At 43.9% G+C, this 25,573-nt stretch overlaps 6 protein-coding genes across 8 annotated transcripts; all 6 read right to left on the bottom strand.

Moving 5' to 3' along the window:
- Positions 1–162: 162 nt before the first annotated feature.
- Positions 163–6,031, bottom strand: LOC6597075 (Y+L amino acid transporter 2). 3 transcript variants are annotated; one of them, XM_026989540.1, is made up of 5 exons: positions 5,896–6,031; positions 3,003–3,849; positions 1,483–1,701; positions 820–1,415; positions 163–737 (listed from the first exon to the last, which is right to left on the bottom strand). In XM_026989540.1, the coding sequence occupies exons 2-5, from the start codon at positions 3,316–3,318 to the stop codon at positions 351–353; spliced, it is 1,518 nt and encodes a 505-aa protein (XP_026845341.1). In that variant the 5' UTR covers positions 3,319–3,849; positions 5,896–6,031; the 3' UTR covers positions 163–350. The 3 variants fall into 3 exon arrangements, with proteins under 3 accessions (XP_026845341.1, XP_026845343.1, XP_002022250.1); XM_026989542.1 differs by having other exon boundaries at positions 5,921–6,031; XM_002022214.2 differs by lacking the exon at positions 5,896–6,031 and having other exon boundaries at positions 3,003–3,910.
- A 393-nt stretch (positions 6,032–6,424) lies between these two features.
- On the bottom strand, positions 6,425–7,966 carry LOC6597076 (angio-associated migratory cell protein). Its single transcript, XM_026989543.1, has 3 exons — positions 7,060–7,966; positions 6,786–6,993; positions 6,425–6,712 (listed from the first exon to the last, which is right to left on the bottom strand). Exons 1-3 carry the CDS (start codon positions 7,919–7,921, stop codon positions 6,499–6,501), a joined length of 1,284 nt encoding a protein of 427 aa, XP_026845344.1. The 5' UTR covers positions 7,922–7,966; the 3' UTR covers positions 6,425–6,498.
- Positions 7,967–9,343: 1,377 nt separating this feature from the next.
- On the bottom strand, positions 9,344–11,389 carry LOC6597077. The gene is made up of 2 exons (XM_026989627.1): positions 11,333–11,389; positions 9,344–11,274 (listed from the first exon to the last, which is right to left on the bottom strand). Exons 1-2 carry the CDS (start codon positions 11,387–11,389, stop codon positions 9,415–9,417), a joined length of 1,917 nt encoding a protein of 638 aa, XP_026845428.1. The 3' UTR covers positions 9,344–9,414.
- A 3,281-nt stretch (positions 11,390–14,670) lies between these two features.
- On the bottom strand, positions 14,671–15,123 carry LOC6597078 (enhancer of split malpha protein). Its single transcript, XM_002022217.1, has one exon. It carries the CDS (start codon positions 15,121–15,123, stop codon positions 14,671–14,673), a length of 453 nt encoding a protein of 150 aa, XP_002022253.1.
- Positions 15,124–17,155: 2,032 nt separating this feature from the next.
- On the bottom strand, positions 17,156–17,440 carry LOC6597079. Its single transcript, XM_002022218.1, has one exon. It carries the CDS (start codon positions 17,438–17,440, stop codon positions 17,156–17,158), a length of 285 nt encoding a protein of 94 aa, XP_002022254.1.
- Positions 17,441–19,530: 2,090 nt separating this feature from the next.
- LOC6597080 (enhancer of split malpha protein) lies at positions 19,531–20,004 on the bottom strand. Its single transcript, XM_002022219.1, has one exon. The coding sequence runs from the start codon at positions 20,002–20,004 to the stop codon at positions 19,531–19,533; it is 474 nt and encodes a 157-aa protein (XP_002022255.1).
- Positions 20,005–25,573: the final 5,569 nt, after the last annotated feature.

Raw genomic sequence — 25,573 nt, 5'->3', positions numbered from 1 at the left:
CGAGTACTATGCTATGTAAAAATTGGTATAATATTGGTATTGTGTGTTTTTCTCTGCTGATTCCGAGGAACTGTTCTTTTTTGTAGTTGTTGTTGGGGGAGAATAGACAGATAATATTTAAAGAAAATTAATCAATAAGTAATAATAATAATTCGCGCAAAGTTCTGCTGCCAGAATGCCTTTGAGTTATTTACAATAACACTTTTGTAATGTTGTGCGTATAATTCATAAAAAATTCCAAATTTCTAACCTAACTTAGCGATAGCTTGAGACTTGGGCCCGCGATCGATTCGATGCATTCGCGGAAGGCACCTTTCTTCATCTTTCTCTCCCTCTCTGATCCAGCTTCTCTAATCGAACTTCTCCTGATTGGGCATACAGATAAAGAACTTGGAGCACCACAGGTTGATGGACTGCGAGGTGTCCGCCAGCCACTTGACCGGATGGTGAATGGTCAGATAGTAGACCGGAATGCCGGACAGGATGATTATTGTGCCAATGCCCACTTCGTAGGGCGACTGCGAGCACGAGGATATCACCAGGAAGAGGCAAACGATCAGATAGATGATCGGCAGTGCCAGATTGACCCGTATGGGTCGCTCCGTCTTGGGCTGCTTGTAGCGCAGCCACAGCAGACCCGAAACCGAGATGAGCGTGAACAGGGCCTCCACATAGCTGACGTAGTTGATCAGCACGTAGGTGTCCTTGATGAACAGCAGCAAGAGGGTGAGAACGCCCTTAGGAGAGGAGAGGAAAAGTTAGGAAAAGTTAAAAAACGGTTTGTGTATCGGGGAAGGATCAAGTGGGACTCAGACTCACCAGAAATATCAGCGATGGCACCGGGGTAAGACAATTGACATTGATGAGGGAAATGGCCGCCGGTAGGTGTCCGTTGCGGGCCCCCACGAAGAACAACCTGGACGATGCAAAGATGGCGCCGTTGAGAGAGCCAAAAGTCGAACAGGCCACGGCAAAGGGCATCACCCAGGACATGTAGTCCAGCATCTTGTCCCCAAAGGTGACGGCCACCGCATCCGATGAGAGTATTTCGTCGGTGGACAGCACCGAGAAGTAAGCAACGTTCGTGACCATGTAGATGATCGTCACTACCGGCATGGAGATGCAAATGGCCTTGGGGAGATTGCGGTAGGGATCCTTCAGCTCCTCCGTGACAAAGTTGAGGTAATTCCAACCGGAGTACGAGAAGAGGCCACTGTAGAACGCTAGGGCAATGTATCCCGGGGAAAGATTGCCCCCGCTGAACGGCTTGTCCCAGTGCTCTGTGTTGCCATCGGCCAAGTACCAGACGCCGGCGCCGACGATAACTAGAAGGGCCAACACCTTGGTGCCCGTGAATATGTCCGTCACACGTGTCACCCACTTGACATTGTAGCAGTTGATAACGGTGAGCACACCTAAGGGCAAGTGTCAATCACCATTAGTACACGATGGACGGCTTCGCTTATCTCTGCACAAACTTACATATCATGGCAGCCGCCAACAGCTGTACGGCCTCGGCGGGCGCCTCGCAGGAGGGCCAGAAGGGCTTCAGAAGGTACTGGGCAAAGGTCAGGGCCGTGATCGCATTGCCCGTGGGCACCAGAATCAGCAGGGCGACCCATAGATAAAGGAAAGCAGGCAGTGGACCAAAGGCTGTGCCAATGTAGGCATAATCTCCTCCGGATTTTGGTATCATTGTGCCTAAAACGAGAGAGAAGAGATAAAATGAAAATCATGGAGAAAACTACATATATATCAGAGATAGTATAAGAGAGCCAGCTCTCGTTTCTTATCTGGCTGCGAGGGTTGCTCGAAAGATAATCAGCAACTGATTTCAACAGTGGAGGTTCAACGTTCGGAAACCCAGCGAGAATCACATAGTTCCACTTAATTAAAATGCCTTTTATTGGGATTGAATCATTGCTGAATCACGTGCGAGTCCCAATTTGTGGGGGCCAAACGAAACGACTGGAGCCTGGTCCGGCCGAAGATATTCAAAGAGGTATCTAGCCTTCTATTGATAAGGTTCATTGATAATCAATATTATAAGACCTCCAAATACGAGTAAGTCTGGTGTCTGCTGTCTGGCAGATCTAACGAAAAATTTACGAAACTGGTTCTTAATCGAAGCGGCGGAATAAATGAAGTAAATATGAGCTGTATTTCTCTCTTATTTTGGGGATTGTTCGAATTCCAGGGTCTAATCTTCCGAGCGAGTGTTCACTGTACCAAGAAGGGACCGGACCCACGTTAATTTGCTGCTTATTCAATGTTGTGTCTGGCTCTTATTCTTGTCTGCTTCTCCCCACCGGATTCTTCCCCCCTCCGGATTCATTCAACAGAACAGCTTGTCGGGGAACTGATTTGATGTGTCCGTTGAAGAGGTCATCTTGATGAAGCTGAACTAATTTCCATTTTTAAAATGAGTCTCCCGCGAAATTGCTCCGGGTTCCCGTACCTATATTACTGTGAGTATTCCCTCTCTCGTTGATCGTTTCATCGTACAGATTCCTTACTCTCTTGGAAGTCTTGGAACCAGGGGTGGGTAAAAAGGGGCGATGTACAGTGTAGAGTGTAACATTAAAGATTCGATTGTACGAATAGTAACAGGTTACAGGTTACAGGTCTGTTTAGCCTCAACCTCATTTGCCGATTTGAGTTAACCTCAGCGTTTTAATGAATGCTCGTTCTTGATCCAGTTGTTATGCGTGCCTCACCTCACCTCACCCTCACCCTCACTCAACCCAGGTGGCTACCACGTTTGTCTTACACTCATTTCAGCTATGTAAACAATCCCATCCCCCTCTCCTCTCCGACAGACTACTCCACTTTCCATATGCTGACCCATAATGTGCTGTCATCAACCAGAACCAATAACTGCCAGCAACGCAGAAACGATGACCGGGCGTGGGCTTACAAGCACACGAGTATTATCAAAAATAACAACAGCAACTACAACAAAAAGGAAAGCCTTTACATGGAGGGTCGGGGCCATTACTCACCCAGTTCCGCATAGCACAGGGCGCCGACCATGCTGAGAACACCACATAGCACCCAGACGATAAGCGATTGTCCAATTGAGCCGGAGAACTTGAGCACACCTTTGGGGCTGACGAAGATGCCGGAGCCCACGATGACACCCACGATGATGGCCACCCCATCGAGCAGACCGATCTGCTTCTTGAGCTTCACCCCGGAGCCCTGGCTGTCGCTGTCCGCGGAGGACTGGTTCTCCCGGTCGCGGCTCGGCTGCTCGGCGGGAGGCATCTCGAAGATTTGTCGGGGTATAAGAGAATCGCTCGCCTGAATACGCGCCATTTTACACACAACTTTGGTTTTGGGTTCTCTCAAGACAGAGACTTGAGTTAGGGGTTGCTGGTAGGGTTAAGGGTAAGGTAGGGTTCTTGAATCCCTCTAGGGGTTCCTGTTTCTCTCAGCGATGGTTATTGGTTTTTGTTTTTGTTTTATTATTATTTTTATTTTTATGATAGCTTTTGTAAGACCATTGCTTTTATCGTTTTCCAGTGGGATCTTGCGTATCAGCACGGTTTCAGCGTGCTCTGTGCCAGCGTGGAGCGTGGAGCTCGTCCGTCGATTCAAATACAGTTCTTTTTATTTCGCGCTCTTCCACATGCTTTTATTCAGTTTTTCAGTTTTATTTTGTACTCGCGCGCACACACACACTACACTCCACTCCACTCTCGCACATGTGCATATGTATGGTGTATGGTGTATGCGGTCCGGCGTATGGAAATGTGGCTTATCGGAAACACACGTGGTGTCTTTCAAAGGGGAAGAGTTCGCTGAAGAGTCATCTTCGAGGGCTACCTCAGTCACTATGGATATCAACTAAAAAACAAACGAAAAACAACGTGCAGGCCTCGATGAACAATGTATTTATTTGTAAATAAACTTCGATAATGTCATGCCGGGTCGACGTCGACCGCTCCATGCACGCGCTCTGTTCAAAGTAAGTTTGGAATTCATTTTTAGCCCCCTTTATGAAGCGGGTCTGGGTCTGTCTGGCTGTCGGTCCTCTGCTCTGCCGCGTCGCGCTCTTTGCTTTGCTCAGAGCGCGGCAAGCCTAACTATGGCTTTGCATTTGGCGCTTTTTCACGACGTCGACAGCTGCGGTGCTGCGGCGCTGCGTTGCTGCGGTGCGTGGCTCTCTCCAGGTGCTCTCTCACTATCTCTCTCTCTTTACCTGCCGCTCCATATTATGGCTATCCTATCTCTGTGTGTATGGATGGTGTATGGCACCGCATCGCCCTGCCAGAGGCCTATGCTACCGACTCTCCTCTGCCGCATGATGCAAGAACCAGCTACCATTTCATTAGACCTCGCCTCAGACCCGGCCAGAGAAGGAAAGTTTGGAAAGCCAAAAATACTTGAGGCCGCAGCACGTGCGGCAGCGGCCGAAGAGAAGTTTCTTCGCTCCGCTGTCTCTTCAGACGACGGGATTCACTCTTTGAGTGTCTGTTAGTCAACGACCTTTAATATGATATAAATGGAATGTTGATTTTGGCATTTGGCGTCTAATCTGCCAGAAAATTGTTTGCTGTTTTACGGGATTGATTTGTTGAATGCTTTTATGGGGCAAACAGGGTTTTTAAAACTTGCCAATTGCTTGGGCCAACAATCAATAATTAGTCGGAATGATCGACTATAATTGCCAGATTTCTGCTTTATTACCGCAAAGAAGAAGGTAAGAATCTCTAAGTATTCATATTTACAGGAAGATAGTCTTGTAGTAGTCAGATCTTATTATTCCAATAAAAAGCGAAGTAGAGGAAGTAGGAAGTAGGCGCCTTTGTGGCTAGTCGAGGAATCAGATTTCGACTATTAACCATATTTATGGCTTTCACTTATGGGTGAGGTCTTTGAGTAATGCGATATCTATCCTAACTATGATCGCCCCGTATGGGGCTTCGCTAAACATCTTGTGTTGCTCATTTTCCCGAAAACGCTTGTCACTGATTAGCCCAACAGATTCGGAAGTCTTTTACACGCAATACATAGTATGAGTGTGTGCATGTACACATAGTACACATATTTGTGGGACTTTTGTTAAACACTTGAGCGGATTATCATGAATAAGGTTGGATTAGAGGAGCACAGGGAAACAGAGGAACGGACCCAAACCAAACAGAGCCAGGCGCGTGCATTTGACATTTCAAACTGTGATAATTCAATTGTGGGCTGTGTACTATTAGTAGCCCGACGAATATCTGGATTAGCTAGCTCCTCGATCAGAGCTCTCCCGTCATAAAAAACGAACACAACTAATAAACAAAATAAGTGTAGCGCCTCTGCAGGCTATACATAGTATCTGTGCTCCTCTGGTAATCTAATTGTAAGAGACACACACACACACACGCAGAGCTGGATTTTGTCCAGTGTCCGCGTCCGCGTTCGCGTCCGCAACCGTAACCGCATTTATGTACATACATAGGTATGTTTGTGTGTGTGTGTGTATTTATGTAGAGTGGGTTCGGGCCCCCGTTTGCAGTTGATTAACTGTGATTTCGTGTGACTTTTATTGTTGTCGGGTTTATTTTACGTTATTTTTTTTTTCAAGTTTTGCGCGCCACTCACACATCGAAGTCCACAGAATATATGCTCATGTGGAAGGAAGGAGAAATATGATGGATCACTTCCATATGCAATTTTCGTTAATATTTTTTGTGTCGCTTTCATTATGCCACGAGTCATGTGTTTTCATGATCAACATTTATAGTGTAACATAAATTTGGATATATGTATGTATGCCCATATGTATGTATTTTATTGTTAAATTTAATCTATTTTTTTTTTTTTGTAAAAAGATCCTTCAGAAATCAGAAACAACTCTCGTGGAACGCAACACCGGAATATTGTATCTAAAAAAAAACGTACTGCTTGCGCGCCCCAAGAGATTTACTTGTGCGAGTATCCCGCTCTATGGAGAACCATAGAGAACCAGACGCACTCAAAACCCGAATCGGACTGAATCTGATTTTCATCGGCGGGGCATGCACTACCGAAAAGCTTTAATAAAATAATAAAACAACAAAATAAACACAAATATGTAAATCCAAAAATGTGTTGTTTTTGTCGGACAATTGTTTCACTTTGTGTGGGGGGCACTGTGTGTGTGTGGGTGAGGTGAATGATAGCGGACAAAAACAAAAAACATACATATGTGCATAAGGAAGTGTAAGTGCCAGTGTCTATGGCACAGCTCTCCCTATCAATGCACGCATGCCCCATGCCCCTCATGCACCTTAAGAGCGAGGACAGTCCCAAGAGTTCGAAGAGAGAGTGCAGTATTCGCCTCAAACTATCTTAGCTCTGACGGATAACGTTCTAACGGATAACGCCTGAAATATACGACCCCCCCAAGCACTTAGGCCATTGCTCCCTTAATACATTAAGACAGAGCCTATCCTTTACACTCATATGTATTGTCTATTTATGTACATATACTCGAACAGCACGTTATCAGTTTTAGCACCTGCATTAATCGCCCAGCGGCGGAACCTTAAATATCTTGGCTGTAGTGTCCTCGGATACCGTCAACAGCAGGCTGTCCAGAGGCTTGTAGGCCAATTCGTAGATGTGACAGAAGTGTCCGGTGAGGGTAAACTTCAGGGTGCCCGTGCGGGCATCGAAAGCATTCAGATTGCCGTTCGATGTGGCCGCCATGATAGTATTGTCGTTCAGCCATTTGATCCTGAAAAGGTCACGTAAAACATTAGCAAAATTAAGCAACTAGCGGTCGCTGTCGGACAGGGCATGAAAGTCACCTAAGGACGCCATCGTTGGGCACTGGATTCTCGCAGACAGTGCGCAGCGAATACTTTGAGTAGTCCCATATGGATATGTGACCGTCCAGCGAGCCGCAGGCAAAGAGCTTTAAGTCCGAAGAAGCGGGAGCAAAGGCAATGCACTCGATGCCGTGCTCCGACTGCACAACACTGACGGGTCCACTGTTGGTGCAGAATAGCATTTTTCCTAAAATTGTGATTCGGTTAGATTAGAGAGCCTAGTCGCATAATCGCTATCCAATTGGTTTCTTACCTCCGCCCTCGGCGCAGATGTAGAAGGGAGAGTCGAGTTCACAGGCCACCACTGCGTGGGTGACCTCACCGAAGCCCATCGGGTGCTGCTCGTTCACCTCCATGAGCACCTGGCAGGTTTTCAGGTCCCAGAGCTTGACGGCGCCATTCATATAGGCCGTTAGCAGTTTCTTGCCGTCGCCGCTCAGTTCTCCGGACTCGCAGCGCGCCCCCTGACCGGCAAGGATTTTGCAATCTCCGCTGGGAATGCGCCAGACGTACACCTCGCCGCTGTCGCTGCCCGCCAGGAGCACATGGGCACCGCGATGCCAGAAGAGCCACGACATGTCAGACATGGAGTATTCCCAGACCTTGGTCAGAATGGGGCGCTCCTCGCGCTGCTCGCTCACTTTGAAGACATTGATCTCACCGGCAAGATCTCCCGTTACCAGGTAAGCGCCATCGTGGCTGAAGTGCGCCTCGGTGATGGTGTCCTTGTGTTCGGTGATCTTGTAGAGCACCTCGCTGTTGCTCGTGTCCCAAACAAAGGCTAAATCGTCCTCGCTGCCCGTCACCGCCCAATTGTAGTGCGGATGCAGGCTGCAGGCGAAGACCGGTGCTGTATGGTTGCGGAACGTGAGTACCGCCTCGTCTATTATGTTCGCAATGCGCTCTCGGTCCCGGATAGACTCCTCATCCATTTCATATTCATCGTCTTCGTCGTGAAGTCCCAGACGTGCCTCCAGCTGCTCCAGCGTCACCTCCTCCAAGTCATCGTCCTCGTCCAGAGACGGCGCTGCATTCGCGTCTAGCTCGATCTCTTCCAGTATCTCATCGTCGTCGTCTTCAAAGTCCGGACGATGCGGTGGCGTATTGTCGCGCATAGTCGGCTGTTATTGTTAATTGTATCAAAATTGTTTTAAACAAATGTCAACAACACGTGCTCAGTCCGACCCTCAGATATATACCGAAAATGCATCACAAATTTTAAAATATACCGTAAATATACTGACGAATTATTTGTAGTCAAGTTTCATCATATTCCTCGATTTTGATATTCGGTGGAATATTACTGGCTAGCTAAGACCGTCAGCTCCAAACTCATAATTTTATCCGAGTATTAAATCAATTTCCTACAAGACTGGCTTATTTTAAATTCTCATATTTATTGAATTATTTTTAAAATAAGGTTTAAACAAAAACGGTTGACAACAATTTCCACAAAATGCATTTCTTTAACACGACAACTACACAGCTTATGCATATTAACTACATTTGCATGTAATTACCAAGAGCGACACCTGAGGGGGAAATGTGTTCGTTCGTGCCTTTTTTTCATATAATCCCCATGGAAGCGCTAGTGTGAAAAACCTACGTTATCCACTTTTTGACATGCCGTTTTCCGATATTTTTGAAAAAAATCTCAATTTTAATGGCAGAAAATCAGAAATTCAATGCTGATCACAAATTAGTATTCGAAGTGGCCTGGAACATGGGTCTAAATGGCATTTATACACGGTTTCTACGTTGGTGTATTGGATAGGAGGGTAAGTCAATAAAGCGTCTTAAAATATACATTAAAATACAAGAAAATACCATGAAAAGTATAAGCACTTGCAAGGTGTATAAGCTGACATGGTGGCAAGAAAATCGGACCGACTCTCAGAAATATACCGTAAATAAAATAAAATAATATTCCGTAAATAATTCATAATTTTCCGTGAAGGGTATTAAACAAAATCTGTTTTAAAAAGTATTATTTACCCATCTTCCGTAAATATACCTTCAACTCAAAATTGGGACAGCAACTACGTAACCTCCGTTGCCAAAACAGCAATTTTATAGCTAGATCTGGCTATTTTTAGAGCGCGAGATTCAAATTATTTGTCAGAAATGTGGCTATTTAAATATGTGTATTTAGCTGTTTTACTACTTTTTTTTAAAGTAGTGTTTAAAACATAGATTCAAAGAAATATGTAGCATCTCCATCTGTCAAAATATATGGTATAGATTTGTACAATGGATTCCACTAAGCCAATACTAATGACGAATTTATACTATTACGAATATATTTTATTAATAAAAACATCATTTGTTGTTAAAGTGTTGTTATGTGCAATTGGCATCCTGCAAAGTTAACCTCGTCTTCTTTGCATACTCTGCTGCCGTAACGTTCAAGTAACGTTACGTCGTTGCTTACGTGAGCAACAGTGCGGGAAAACATGAAAAGTACGCGGGATTTTTAAAATTTAGTTTGTTAAAGGGCTTATTCTTTTCTGGAACAACTAATAATTGGATTTAGCAAAGATAGATTTATTTCAAAGTAGGACAACAGTTTTTTGGTATGGCTTTCTTATCTACGTCTTTCCGAACGATGCTACTTTGTAACAACCAATGCCTCCATTTCCTTGACCCTTTCCTGGAGTTCCTCCATGGGCGGCAGATTCCCCCAGTCGCATTTAGAGTTACATTTATCTGCATCCGCTTCGGTCTTAGTTATCATTGCGTTTAGGCCACTCAGACGATCTCGCAGACGTTGCTCCAGTCCTCCGATGCTGTCTAACAGGAGCTGTTCGTAGGTCTGGTTCTTGGGACGGAGTTCACTCAGCTTCGCCTCCAGCGCTTCCAAGCTGTGGGTCATCTTTTTTACTGACTCCGATGGCTCTTCAGGAACCATGGCCAATTGCTGGTTCACATCATCCTGTCTCTGCTTGGTCATAAAATCTTTGACTTTTTGCCTTACCGTTTCTATAGCTTTCAGATGTTCTGGCCAATTTGGTGACTTTAAAAGTTCAATTATCTCTGGTGCTTTATCATTAATTTCCTTCATTTGTTCTTCTAGTTGGCTTACTTTTGCCGATTGATCGTCGATATTTCCTTTCTTCTGACTTGGACAAAACTCTCCGCACAAAGAAGCCATTTTTCGGATATTTGCCTCCTCATCGTTCAGCAAGCCTTTCGCACTTATTAGATTTGCGTTCGCTTTAGTCAATTTATCCTGAAGAGAGTCAGCTGTCTCGATTGACTCTGGCAGGCCGTCACTTAATTTCAAGTCTTTCATTATCTTTTCTATATTTTCCATATCTTTTTTCTGATTCGGACAACACCTTTCTGTGCTCTCAGAAGCTGGACTGCCATGCAAAGCGTCTAGACTTTGCAAAAGCTTCACTTGATCTGACCTATCCATCTCCAAGGCCTCTTGCTTGTCGATCAAGTTTGTCAAATATGCCGTCAGATCGGAGCTATTTGCTTCAAGCTTTTCCAAATTATCTTCCATCTCAACTTGGAAAGTATTATATTGGTCAGACCAGGCGGGGCAGCACTTTCCTACGGAACGATTTCCCTTTGCTGCTCCCTTGGCTAGCGCAAGGCTCAGGTACTCCAATCTCGTCTTTAGATTATCAAAGTCGGAGCCGATATAGCCCGTGGACTGCGCTCTCTTGTAGGGCTCTATACCGTTTAATTGCAGCAAGAAATCGATGCCATCGTGGACTACTTCCACCCGATCGCGGATGGGCTCGTAGGGACAGCATTTTCTATGTATGTGACGCTCGATCTTACCCACAATTATCAACATTTTCTTGATTAGTTTATCCAGAGCTAGACTTCCATTGATCTGCTGATTAATCCATATTCCGATTTCGGTATTCCCATCGCAACTGGAAGTCGAAGGGTAAGCCAATGTTGATGAAATTTCATTGGATGTCGTCGTCAGTTGTGTTGTGGGTTGTCTTGTTGGTGTTGGAGTCGGTGTCGGTGTCGGTGTCGGTGTCGCTTTGGGGTCCAATTTTCGATAGCACATTACTGACTTTCGGAGGTGGAGCAACCCCCACAGATTGATCGTAATGGCGTTGTCGGACTCCTTGATGATGGGCAGGAATTTCTCGACGAGGAAAAGGTTCCTCACCTCCATCTCCCACTCGGCCACAGCTACCCAAAACTCTAATAGATCTTTTTTACTGAGGCCCGGAGGTATGCATTTGGCCTTCTTGTAATCATCCTTGAAGTGACTGTTATCGTGAGCATACTTCATTGAATCCTCGTTCACGTTGTCAAAATCCTCGTAGTCGGGCGGCGAATCCCAGATGAGGTGGCACAACATAAGAATCTTGACGCAGTACTCAAATTTCTGTGATTGGTTCAAGCTTCTGGGCTCCAGACTGGAAACCTTTTTGCTCGAAACATTGGTTTCTTTGGCTACCAAAACCAAGAGGAGCACCAAATAGCCTTTTCGAACCTGCTGGAGGTGGTTTCTTAGTAAGTCTCATTGCGTTCTGCTTCTGGGGCCTATTTACCATGACGTGACTGCATGCCTGGGCCTGTTTCTTTGATTTACACCTGATTGCTTTCATTCTCTGGTCTATTGATGCACGAGGTGCCCCTCAACTCAACTCAATTCAACCTTTTATAATTCAATTTGAAATACCGGGGTACCTTGGGGTGGGTGCCAGCGGAACCTGCTCTATTGTTACCCTCTTCTAGGGACTGTTACTTCGTTTCGATTTCGGTTTCGGTTTCGGGTTCGGTTCTCACGGTTCCTTCCGTGCGTGTCCTGCGCGTGAGCAGCGTACGCATGGAGCATGTCCTCGCCATAAGGAAGGAAATGATTAGGGGAAGCGATCGGGAGATACTCGTATATAGTGTTTACCTGCTGCGGAGGGTAATTGTAGGGGTTTGCTTATTGATAAGAACCTTTATCATTGCTAACTGTTCCCCCATACCATCCCTTATGAAGTGCGGGGTGCAGTGTATATCGATATTTGTTTCTGAATCGTTTCCACTGATTTTGTCCTATTCGTAAATAGTCCCGCATCTGATTGACTTGGTCATGAGCGAACGGTCATTAAACTTCATTTCCAAAGGGGCGTAAAGTGGTCTTCTACATACACATACACATGCACATACATGAATACATGGCGGTACATACAAATGTACATATGTATGTAGGTATGTATATAGAAATATCAATGCTTGGCGAATGCATATAAGAATGGAGAATGCGCTTGTGTGCGGCTGTGAGGGACGTTTCTTGTTTTGGGGTCCGCGAGATCGTTAAAAACGAGTCACAGTCTTAGGGCAAGAGTGGGGGGGAGTGCGAGGTGCGGCGGACCCTGGAGATGCTGTTGTTGCTGCTGCTGCTGTTGTTGCTGCTGTACGAGTACGTGCGTGTAGAAGAAGATTAAATGGAAACAAATCTCACACACAAATAAACACTATTGGAAAGAGTTTTGAACATTGTTGACCCGCCAAGGCAGAGATACGAATGACCTGAAGCAAACAGAAAAGAAGAGGCAGTTACAGAGACAGAGAGAGAGAGGGGGAAAAAGGTGATAAACATAAAAATGGGTAGCCCAGTGACTAGAGATAACAAAAAAGGGCCTCGGGGACGCATTCCCCTCCATCTTCTCCTTCTCGTTCTCGCGTTCCGGCATAAATGCATTATACATCCACATGATAACGAACACACAAACAAACCAGAGACAGTGTGTGTGTGTGTGTGTGTGCATGTTGCATGTTGCTTATCTCCATTTACGCGGCGCGGCGTCAACGTCAGCGCAGGCCGCTGCGACTTCTTGTATAAAATCAAGGCGATCGCTGCCTTCGTCGTCAGTCGAAAGAAAACCGTTAAACGCAGCATCTACTTCTACTTCGTCGCTCTCACCCACCCAATACCCAGTACCCACCAGCCAATACCCTGTGGCGTGAGTGGGGGGTGGGGGGAGAGAGAGAAATTGCGGAAAGCCGAGATGGTTGCAGCTTTAAACGCGCTCAAAGCGCATCCCACTACGTGACGCCTTACGCCACGTTACGTTACGTTAAGTCACGTTACATTGGTTGGTACAGAAGCTTTAACACCGTTTGGCTCTCGGCCGCGCCCTCATCCGGATCAGTGGAGCAGTGGAGCAGAGGAGCAGAGCGGCGTGCAGAGAGACAACAGGACCGGGCTGGAGGAAAGTGCAATGGGGCCTTGAAGGGGCTCACCCACACACACACACACTCACTCACGATGCAGATGCAGTTTGGCGTCCCTCAAGGTCAAATCCCCACAAGTTCATGTGCAATATTGTATAATTTGTTGTTAGATCACGTTCCTGGAACGTGCCGCTGTGATTGCTGCAATTATGCATCTATTTTTTATGCATTTGTTATGTTATATTTTTTACGTAGTTGTTATTGCTTGTACAAAATAATTGACTGTTACGTTACCTTTACGTTTTACATATCGTCCGATACGGTGTAGATGACAACATGATCGCAAACGTCTTCCATTCTAGATAAGAAAATTAGTCTGTACGAAAAGGAGTTTTTCTTGTGATGAAATAAATCAATTCTTCATGGGGAAAATGAAAAAACACTTGTATTTTATTATTTCTTACTTTATTTTCTTTTAAAAGGAGACCCCGAACAGAGATCGTATATTCTAGAAGTCCATAGAGAGAAGCAGGTATTCTAAGGGGGACAAACATACTGGAACTACTTGTAAATGGGCGACAAATCGAACAAGAAGTCACGAAAATTCCAAGGATCGCATTTTGCGCGCAACCATCATCCCAGTTGAATCGAAATCTGGAATAATTGTAAGTGCCAAGACATCCTTACAACGCCGTATTGACTTATGTTCTATAAGTCCGTACGGGAAAACAGATATTCCAAGGAGGACAAACATATTGGAACTACTTGTAAAAAGGGGGAAAATCGAACAAGAAGTCACGAACAATCCATGGATTGCACTTTGCGTACAACCACCACACCCACCATCCTAGTTGAATCGAAATCTGGAATAATTTTAACTGCCCAGACATCCTTACAACGCCGTATTGACTTATGTTCTATAAGTCCGTACGGGAAAACAGATATTCCAAGGAGGACAAACATATTGGAACTACTTGTAAAAGGGGGGAAAATCGAACAAGAAGTCACGAACAATCCATGGATCGCACTTTGCGTACACCCACCATCCCAGTTGAATCGAAATCTGGAATAATTTTAACTGCCCAGACATCCTTACAACGCCGTATTGTAAAGCGAAATATATCATTTTGTAAACACTAATACATAAGAGTATAACGTAAGGGTGTTAATGCCACCCATACGGAGTACTAAATATAATATGTTAGCCAGATAAACACACATCTCCCACATGTATCCAGCATGTGAGTTGTATTGGAATATCCCAGATACTCGTATCGTATAAGGGTCGGCAGGCAGACACGATTGCCCATCTTCAGTGCAGAACCATGTGCTGGATCTTCCATTGAAATAACAACAAAATAAAATATGTGTGTTTCAGCATGTTTATTTTTTATATTTGTTTACAAGCAAACGTTCACTCAAACCGTCGTCTCAACAATTGATTCTCATTTTTGCACAGCAAAAATGAAGAAAATTGTTACTATGTACCTCCCCAAAAATAGTGGCTATCCACCGCTTTTTCGGCATTTTCAGTCAAAATGGCCAAAAGCGGTGTCCCTTGGGTAATCCCATAATCGATGAACCAAAGTCGAAGTGCCCAAACTTTGATGTGCCCATCCCGCTGAAGTCCAGGCTCCAGTTGGCTGAAGAGTTGTCCCAAAAGAAATGTTGAAAAACCCCGCTTAGAGATGCTCAAGTATCCCAGGTCCTTGCCGATCCCTCACGCTTGGGCCCACCGGTCGAGGAAGTTCCATTCGATGGCATAGGGCTCGCTGGCCTTGGGCTGCACCGAGGTCCAGAAGAAGGTTCCGGCATTGGTGCGGGCAAAGTGGACAGGAACATAGTAGTCCTCCTGGTCCATGGTTTGCAGTTCCCCGGAACCGTTCTCGTTGTAGACGATGATGGCATCCTCCTTGGCGCACTGGCGGATCTCCTCGATGAGGCGGCTCTCCAGATGCTCGTTGGCCATGTTGTCCATGTCGTTGTTGAGCCAATCGAACTCGGCCTCTTTCTCGGCCGAGGCGATGTAGGAGCTGCGCTTTGGCTGCTCCTTCTTCAGATTAAAGACGTGACCCAGGAGCGGCTTCAGGAGGTTCTTGAGACGGCGCGAGGGCGACACTTTCGACTTGTACATGTTGTTGTTGAAGTTCTTCTGCTTGGTGATGGCCGACATTCTAAGATTTTTGTGTGTGCGTGTTGAGATGTTCTCGATTAGACGGTCGGATGCTGTGTGATGCTCTCTCTAAGACTGGAGGCGCTATTTATACATTTTCTGCCCGAAAGAGAGGCGCAGCATCTCAGCCAATCACAGAGGCCGAGACGAGGGCAGGTGCAAGGATCTGGAATTTCACACGTTCAGCAGTGGCAGCAGGTATGTCCTGCAGGACCTGCAGGACCTGAATGATCCTGTCTCTGCTCCTGCTGAAGCGTGGGAATCTTATGCTCGGCTCTCCTTCCAAGACAATTATCCCTTAATGGATCCTTGGCGTGGGAATCGTAGGTTTTAGGCCTTTTCTCCAATCCCGATCTCTATGACTGTTTTGGATTTGGTTCTGTTTTGCTATTTCGTCAGAAATATGTTGGTTCTGTAACCGAAAACCGAAGACCGAATACCGAACACCGACTGCATTGTGAGCAAAATTTATTAAAATTTTGTTTCATCTTATTGTTCGTATTTGTGATGGAACTAGTGATGGCAGTGGCCAAGGTTCTGACAGGCACGATCCTGGGACTTTGGTGGTTTTTTGTCTCTTTACTCTGATATGAACCCCTCACGGGTTTTTGAGTATCTGGTCTTCGTGTCACGATATGCGATACTTCACTTGGTCACCCCTAGATTTCAACATAGTCATATGTACTCTATCAAAATACAACGCGTTTCATTTGAGATCCGATTGATTGTTTTGGCATGCCAACGTTTGAATACACCCAGAGAAAAACTACCTGAATATTTTATACATTTAAATATTTATGCCATTTGCATCGGGATCTCGGTGAGTGGAAATATTGAAGTGGTAGTGCTTTCATTTAAATTTCGGCTTTAATATGAAAGAAACATTGAAGTGGTAGTGCTTTCATTTAAATTTCGGCTTTAATATGAAAGTATTTTATCTAAAAATATTTAAAGTGTATAATGAATATATTTAAAATTTCTACAAATTGTATATGATACATATGATACAAATGGGACGTATTAAAAATAATTTGTAGGTATATTTAAATCAAAGTGAGTTCTATATAATTTAATCAAAATTGAATATTAAATATATCTTTTTACTGAGGAATTTTTCTCTCAGTGTAGTTATAGAAATACTTGTACCCAATTCTCCTAGAAATACTTACTATACCGATTTTACTTGAACCGATATAAAGAACTCCTTCCACTATTTATGATATTTCTTATTTCGTATGGCTTCAATAAAGGATCAGCGTGCCTCTATACACATATTGAATGAAAGATATTTAAATATTACGGGTAAAACTTTAGGAGCATAAAATCCATTTGTTCGAGCTGTGCCGTGTAGCCTTTCGCCTTTATTCTTAAGGTATTGCTGTTGGTCTGGGTTCTCTTTGCTTTTGTTTTTGTTTATCGTCTTAGGGTCGGTCCCTGGTGTCTCTACCTGTTTCAATGCAATTTGAGATTTATTTTGTCCAAGCCTCAATCCTAAGAAGGAGCGAAAAGGAGAAAACAAAAATCAGAAAACTGCCTTTGGGGTAACAGGTTTCTCGGTTCGGTTTCAGCTCATTTTTGTTTCGAGTTTTTCGAATCGACAACAGGTTTTGATCAAAGGAAACAGGTAAAGGTAGCCGAAGGTTTCTTCTTAAGGTTCTTTTGGGCTTTATTTTGCTGTTGTTGTTGTTTTTTGTTGTTTATTATTGTGTCTTGTTATTCAGGGAAGGGATTTTGTAAGGGAAGGGGTAAGAACGGTTTTTTTCGAATTCATGGAAAACCTTGGAGGAAATTAAAATAACAAAGGGAAAGTTGGAATCAGAAATGCAGACAAGTCGGTTAATATTCATATTAGGTATGTATTTATTCAGTCACTTAAAAATATATGGAAGACAATGATTAAAGCTTAGTTGGATGCACTCTAGTCATTTCCACTTGTTGAGTGGGGCGTTAAAGCTGCTCGGATGTTTAGAGACCCATTCCGGTGTAGTCTTAAAGCTCTTTCTAGATGTCCAGGACGATCTCCTTCCTTCGATCACAGTTGCAAAAGTTGAGCTGTCGCCGCTGCCTCCAACTCTTCGTTTTGGGAGTTCTGTAATTCTTCTTCGCTAAGTACGAGGCATTCTATTTGCGAGGAATTCTCCTCGTGGGCTGGCAGGCTGGTGTTTTTGAGCTCCCTGTGCCCCTTGGAAGTGGTGGACGAGGCCTTTAGTAGTTTGCAGGCCATTTTGAAGATTTTCTTCACGGCCTTCGATGGGGTGTAGGTTTTTTTCACGTATACAGGACTGTACGTGCTGTTCAGCAGAGTTTCGTAGGCCATGTTAGCTGATTATGATACTGACTGTTCAACGCTTCCAGTGGAATTGATGTCCTATTTGCAACGTCTCTTCGTATTTATAGGACCTGGCGCAACCAACCCCTAAGCCTCAACCAATCAGGGCTCGTCCTGGGGCAGGTGTTTCTCGGTTTCTCCCGAGTCCGAGGGCCGAGTGCCGAGTGCCGAGTCACGCATTCCTCCACGCAAGAGCAGGTAGCTCCGATACCGAGACCCTTGCACGTGTGCAAAGTATTGCCTCAAATTGTTGGTCCTAAATAAATCTCTTCGCTGGCTTCTTCGTGGGAGAGTATAATTTCAGTCGAATATTTATTGGTGGATGCGGCAAGCATACAGAAAGATCGACAACAACATCAACAGAGAATTTGTTATCCCTTTTCATGGGTCCTAGCCCACGAATTGGTAATTTGAGTGGTTTGTGTGCGGTGGACGAGGGCCCGGGATTCGGGCTCGGCTCGGCTCGTTTCGTTTCGTTTCGAATTTATGCCTTGATTAGTTTTTGGCTATTAATTGTTAATAGACAGACAGTGGAGGATAAAAGTGACAGACCCTCGTTAAACACATGTTGTCGGCAACGGCATCGGCAACGAGCAATATTTACACGTCAACATTTCATTTCTGATCAGGACAGGTAGGGTCCCTCTTTCAGTACAGTGAGCACTCACCATCGTTTGCTGTGGCGGACGCCTCAAAGACCTTTCTAAATCTCCCGATTCTCCTTTTGATGTTCGAGGCTTTACAGTGTGCAGTACCACTTGCTCCTCAGCTTGGGTCTTTTTCCACACAAATGTATTCAGATTTCGTTTCGTGATGAAATAATTGGTGTGAGGAACTACAATTTTTGGAAATCATTCAAATTCCTGTCGGGTAGATTGCTATGACGTTGGGTAGGGTAGAGTACCAGATCAAGATCCTTTTCCATCTACTTGGGGGGTGGACAGCGAAGGGCTTCGAATGGTTTTGGCTTGTTTAACAATTCCATAAGAATAATTCTGTATAAATACGTACAGTGTGCATTGTTATGTTCGTCTCGTCTCAAGTTCAGTTGTTAGGGTCGAATTTCCTTGAAACTCAAGCGCCGGAATGAAACTTTAATAAATATGAATTTATGTGCGTAAAGTAAGGGCTTCCAGACTAATTGGATTCTCGAGAAAATGAAATGCGATATTAAAATAAAAAGTGGTACATTTGGTGACAAATATTTATTAAATGCAGTTTTCTAGGATCTATTAATATCATAGTCAATACACATATGTAAATGTATGTATCGTATCCCCTATAAATACGAGTATGTATTATATAAATAATCTGGGTACCCACTCTTAAAAATATTTTCATATAGTTTTTGAGCATTAAAGTGATTGCAGTTCCTAGAGAAACGTTAGGGATATGTACATGTTAGCCATAAATAAAAATGTACTTAAGTCCAATCAGAGCATCCATTTGAATGCAGTAATTATGTTTGATTCCAATCGGTATCCAATAGGCGATTGGTTCTCTGAAATGCGGGGAAATGCGGCTACCAGCAGAATGCGATTTTGAAATCAATTTATTTCAATGAATCAATCATTTAGTAAAATAAATCTCTTATTGCCCATCCAACAAGACTTTTGTTGCACATTAAAAAAATAAGTAAACAATTTTTAAAATTTTCTTTTCGTGTATATATGTTTATTTTATAATTAAAAAAAAATTGTTTTCTTATATCTAAAAAAAAAAGGTTTTACATGGAAGACAAAGATTATTAGCCTAGGTACTTATACTATGACCCTAACAAACAAACATGGAAGACAATGATTTTCCTAAGACTAAACCCTAATTCTAATAAGACACAAGACATCACAAGTATTTATATAGTTACAATTGATTGTGATAATAATTGAATATCAATTAGAGTTGCATTTCCTTGGGAGGAACCAAAGAATCCAATCTATACCTAATATCACCCTGAGATTACGATCCTGCGAAGCTGGGCCATTTCCCATCCGTGCAATGGACGGGAATGGGACACTTGCATTTAAAGCTGCCGTCCAATTGGATAGGGTCTCCTTTGCCAGAGGATTCCAGTGGGATTCCTAGGCCTGAACCCAGCGATCGAACTGCTGGCGCAACTGTTGCTCCTGGTGCTGGCGGGCACCCTCGGCAGTGGTCCAGAAGAAGGTGCCGCTGCTGGTGCGGGCAAAGTGGACCGGGATGAAGGTCTGCTCGGGCTGGACGGGGACGACGTGTTGCTGCTGACCCTGCTGCACGATCATTGCCACGTTGCTGGGGCACTGCTTCAGATCGTTGTAGAGGCGCTGCTCCAGTTGCTCGTTGGCCATGTTGTCGCAGCTGACGGCGGGATCTTTGCGCATGTCCTCCAGCGAGGCGTTGATGTCGTTCTGGTTCTGGATCTCAGCCAGAGTCTTCCGCAGTAGCTGCTTTTTCTTCACTAGCCGCAGCAGTGGTTTGACGAGTTTCTTCAGACTCCGCATGGCCATCGTGTGCTGATCTGATTTCTGCTGCACCATGCTGCTCTCAAACTTGTATTCCCGTGTGATGAAAGACATTGTGTTGTGTTGGAGATTTGTTAAAAAACAATAAAAAAAATTTCTTGAGTTGGTTGCACTCGGCTGGGAGGTCGGGACTGTTATGCCAACCCAGGTCTTGGGCCGCTCCTTTTATACGCTCCGCTCTCGGCCTCCGCTCAGTCGGGGGTCGGGGCTTGGGTCGTCGTCGTCGACTCTCCCTCGGCTCTCTGCCTCTTTCACGATCCCGTGGTGCAGCCAATGGGATGACCGCCTGCAGGCAGGTGGTTGCTCAACGCAAGAGAGAGTCGCTCTCACTAGAGATGGATGACCCTTGAGATGGGAGGGTGTATTCGGCAGTTGTGCAATTTCAGCATCGTACCATATACAGGGTGGCATGACCTGCAAATCCCTTTGCTATCGGTTGAACGTAAATCTCGTGTGTTTTATCGGGATTTAGGGAGATTCGCATTTTAATAATAGTTATAAATAAATTTAAATATCTCTAGATCGGACACCGAAGGAGAGGACTTTCAGTGTGGATTAAAAAGTGTGGGAGGGATTTGATAGACAAATATCACGACTTACTGACTATAAGGATATTTTATATAGATATTTTGAACAAAATCTCGGAATCTCAAATCTGTAGCTCTATATAAAAAAAGTATAACCTTTCATATTCAATTTTTGCTGGGTATCAGCGTTTCGAGAGGGTTTTTTTCCATCATTATGAGGATTTGTTGTTGTCTCCCTGATCTGACTCTTTCGCTCCATTCATCTCACTTTCTCTCTCTCTCTCTCTCTGTATATTTCTGGCTCTCCCTCGCTCAACGGATCACTACCTGCTGAGGATCAGAATAAAAAGAAATATCAAATCGCAAACGAAAAATTCCAAGAGCGGACAAGTCTGAACTTGTTCGAAAAATTCCAAGTGTGTGAGCCGGGAGAGATTTTAAAATTCGACACACTGTCCCAAAAGACAGAGGAGGAGGATATGGACAAACAATAGTTTTCGTAGTCGAGATACAATCTCTCTGCTGGAAATACCCGAGCAGACAAGGGACTTGTCTTTTATTTCATTGAGGCAGCCCAGAAATCTCCCTTTCTGTCCGTCGGTCCTTCAGTCCTTCTGTCCTTCGGTCCTTCGGTCCGTTTGGAAAAGTAACGTTTTTTTTTCGGTTTCGGGTACTTGGCAGTGCAGTGCAGTGGATGGGATTGGTGATGGTCGCACTCAAGGTTAGTCAATATGCATTAATGCCGCATTTCGGGAAATCTTAGCAGGTCCTTTTCGGCTCCTTCCGATCGTATTTGTTTGTCATTGTTGTTCTTTCCCGGTTCAGGGACCTGCTCTGTTGATGCGTGAAAAATTTACGACGCGGCAGAAGCACGTAGAGCGATATCTTCTATCTTGGGATCGCACTGTGCGTTCGGTTTTGGTTTACTGGAATTTCGTCGGCACTCCGTATGAGTCGTCTTCCTAATTGTTTTTTTCCCTTTTCCTACCCTCTTTTCCCCACCCCCTGAAGGTTACTTTCTTATTTTTGTAACGGCCAAAAATGTGTAGTTTCCTGTAACGGTCAAATCCCTATCTGGGTATCCCGATGATCATTAAGTGAGAGCGTCTTTAATCGAGCCTTCTTTGAATCTATTTGCCTCTAAAAAAGCGAAGCATCTCTCTGTACGGGTTCCCGTATTGACTTACCAAAAAATTTGCATTTTTTTGATTGGGGCTGAAAATAATATGCATATCAATATCGGTTATTGTGCAGCGGAGTGGAGGCTAATCTGGAGCAAACACTTGTATGGCTGTCGCTGGCCTTATTACCAGATAAACAATATATTAACTAAAAATACCACTGGCTATGGATAAGAGAAATACGAAGTGTAATTGGTAATACAATACATATATTTGTATATTTATAGTTAAATTATTAAATTTGCGTGTATTTATATATGTTTTTGTATTAATTGGAAAAATTAGCTATGTTATGCAATTTTACTGTAGAAAAATATTGCAACATTTTTTAAAATTATTTAATATAAAATATAGTATTATAATAATAATTACCAATGCAATCCCTTTGACCTCATTGCCACTAAAATAAAAAGTCGAGCAAATAGATTGTGAATCCAATTAATGGAGATTCTTTTTAACTGTCCTTTTTTTTGGAAGTAATGCAAGTAGAGACCCAAGATTCCTTTTGATGTAGATGCATCTGGTTAATCCAGCCCACAGTCTGGTCTTGTTATTTGGTATATTTTATTAATAAATTCGAAAACAAGAATCGAAGCCAGAAAGAAGGCAATGCCGATCCCACAGTCTTAGTGCTCGTGCACGTGCAGCAGTTCTTGGTCCTGGCAAAACCCCGACATGTCTCGACATGTTCAACCGGCTAGATTGCTGGGTCGGTCTGGGTCTGCTCCATTCTATAGAAATTAGGTCTCTTATTTGCCAAGGAGCTCAGTGCTGCTACTGCGTTATCTGCAGACATCATCAGACCATCTCAACGATCTCCATGATGATGATTGCTTTTTCATGGATGTTGACGACGTCGACGACCGTTTGCGTGGCCTCCGTGAGGGTGAGGTGCATTAGTTTTGGGTCAGTTTAGGGTTCGTCTCGTTTAATCCTCTTTTATCTTCCATTTTTGATGTGTTTGGGGTTTCTTATTGTGTTCCTTTCTCTTGCTTTTTACCTGCCGATGCTGTGTGCGTTTGACCCTTGCACGTGTGCAACGCGATGGGCCCTTTTCAACAAAAAATGCAACAATATACAATCCTGACGGGGGAAGGGTATGCACAATGGTCGTGACTGTGGACGTCCAATTCCACTCCAATCCAGCGTAATTGTGACCTTCCGGAAAGAGGGGATTATAGATGCCATTGTCCACCATCGATTTTTTTTCCTGACATCAGAAAAGGTTATATTATGGCTTAGATAAATTAGAAAAGGGATACATCAAATGGTAAGAGTTTGGTTTCAAATTGCACCCAAAGAAACCAAAGAAAATGAAACCCGAAATGTAAATGTTTCGAAAATCGTATAAATCGTATATGATCTGAGCTTAGGTTTCTCCGTTTTAAAAAGAATTTTGTTTAATGGTGAATTCAAATTATGGATGAAAAGTGTTTAAGAATAGAGTTGCGAAACATAAGGGAGATAGGAAGGACCCGATGTTTCCTTCAAGCTGATAACTCGACATCTCAGATAGTCGATACAGCCATGTCCGTCTGTCCAACTTTTGCCTGTTTATATCGACTTTAACTTGTATAAATGTACTAAATATATGTATTATATTCTGGACGTTGACATGCAATGACTGCATCTAGCAAGAGGCGAATACAATACCACTACAATTACTAATTACTAGAAAGGTGTGTAAGGATTAGTGATTTAATAAGAGGAAGAGAATTAGCGGTGGATATAATATGGTAGAGGGAATTAGCGGAGCATAAAACCCTAAACGGTTCATGCAAGGAATAATTCGATCTACAAAGTGGAAGGAACAACGGTATACAATTTCTAGTAAGTCTAATAGGAATCGTGAAGTTTATGCGGCTCAACAGATCGGGGCTGTCTATGTCACCCCTGATCAAGCTGTCCATAAAAGTCACACCAAGCATTTTTCTACGTTTAACTAAGGATGGGAGGTTTACTAATAGCAGTCTACTAGAGTAAGATGGGAGTCTCACACCTTCATCCCAGTTAAGGCCCCGCAGAGCAAAGAGTAAAAAGTTTTTCTGTACTGATTCTATATGGTCCTGGTGTAATTTGTACTGAGGGCACCATACACAGGAGCCGTATTCTAAGATCGGACGAACAAGCGATGTATAGAGAGTCTTTGTTATATAGGGGTCTTCAAATTCCTTTGACCAACTCTTTATAAACCCAAGCACGCCCATGGCCTTATTTACCATGATAGAAATGTGTTCGGAAAACTTTATCTTTGGCTCTAACATAACACCCAGATCATCCACCAGGGTTATGCTATCAAGGGAACCACCAAATAGGGTTTATCCTTCATATAACAAACATTCTTTGGTAGACATAGGTATAAGCCTTCTTTTTTTGGGTGATTTCGTATAAGATTTTGTAGGTTTTTTATTATTTGCTAAAAGCGTGTGCTCTGAATTCATAGGATTTGGTATGGGTGTATTTGTAATATTTGGCTGTACAGTCCTTTGCCGATTGCCAACTCCAAAAAATGGTTGACATTAACTTTTGTCGTGCCGTGGCTGTTCTGCTTTCTGTCAAGTGTGAAAAATCGCGCTCTATGGGTCAAAGATAAATTTATATAGATTCGGGTCAGGTTGTGCTGGTTCTAAGAATGTCAGGGAAAATGACAAAAAAAAGAGAGCCAGACAGTGGATAATTTTCCTGGCGCCGGCGTCCTGTCGTTCATTGTCCTCCTAACGACTGTAGACGCCTTGCAGATTCCTACCTGTACCCAGCCAAAACCAAAGTGTTACCTGTACCTTCCAATAAACCTGATCGACGGAACTGTCACCTAAGCAGACAATTTTGGGTTGTTGATAATTTTAAATGGCGTGCCACTTCAATTACTAGAGATACAAGGATACAGGCACGAGGTAATCAAAGGAGTGCGCAGAATCTTGTCGAAAATTCGGCCTGCCTCAGTCAACAGTTTAGCCATCGTTATTTATCATTTACCAGATGGAGCAGGAGGAGTAGGAACCACTCAAACCCAGCCCCAGCCCCAGCCCCAGAGCCAACCCCAACCCCCAGATACCAAATGGAAGATAATGCACTCGCACACATTTGTTTGGTTAGTTTGGTTTCGGTTGAGCTCAATTCAAGCATCAGAAATATCGTTTTACAGAGACGGATAACATATCCCATTCGGCTAGTTTTCATGGCTGATTAGTAGAGATTATTGTGGCATGGTAAACACTTGCGCCTCCTCTCCCGATGCGGCACTTGAAACGACTCGCAAGGAGCAGATCTTTAAGGGAGGGACATCAGCGATAGTGGAGTGTCGGACGAAATGCATTTTCGAACACGAGATCGTCTTGCATGTCGAGGCATTAAATTTCAGGAGTCGTGTCAGATACTGCACTTGACAATTAAACACACACAGACTCAGAAACACAACGCCGCAAAATACCAGATGAAATTCGTGTTGTCAAATATAACAGCGTTCCGGACGAGGACTCAAGGCCGGAGCCGGAGCCAGAGTCAGGACCCCAGTGGGTCCTCGTTGAAACTAGATCCCTGCGCCGCCTAAAAGTCGCTTTGTGGAGTCTCAAGTGCTTGAGCCCTAAAGATAATTATTTACGATCCATACTCAATTGAGACTAATGGATTTCCATATCGAGTCTCGACAATTTGTGAAATATCATAGACACCTATTTGTAAAAATCGTAACCATTCGAAAGCCACTCGATGGCGGCCAATCAGCGGTCCATCTTCCAGGCATCGTTAAAAAAAGAGAGATACAAATTTTAACCGACTTTCTGTGGAACATTTTCGGCATAATTTCCATCGATCGTTCTGGCGGTCAATTTCCTTTGTGAACACGTGTGCAAGGGTCTCCTTTGTTTAATTTATTTTCTTGTTTCTTTTTTACTTCTCTGTGCTGGCCCTGCCACT

Source organism: Drosophila persimilis, unplaced genomic scaffold (assembly GCF_003286085.1).
Source record: "Drosophila persimilis strain 14011-0111.01,24,50 unplaced genomic scaffold, DperRS2 tig00000431-arrow-pilon, whole genome shotgun sequence".
Lineage (NCBI taxonomy): Eukaryota > Metazoa > Arthropoda > Insecta > Diptera > Drosophilidae > Drosophila > Drosophila persimilis.
Note: the sequence above shows the minus strand (reverse complement) of the source record. Positions and strands in the feature narration are given on the sequence as shown.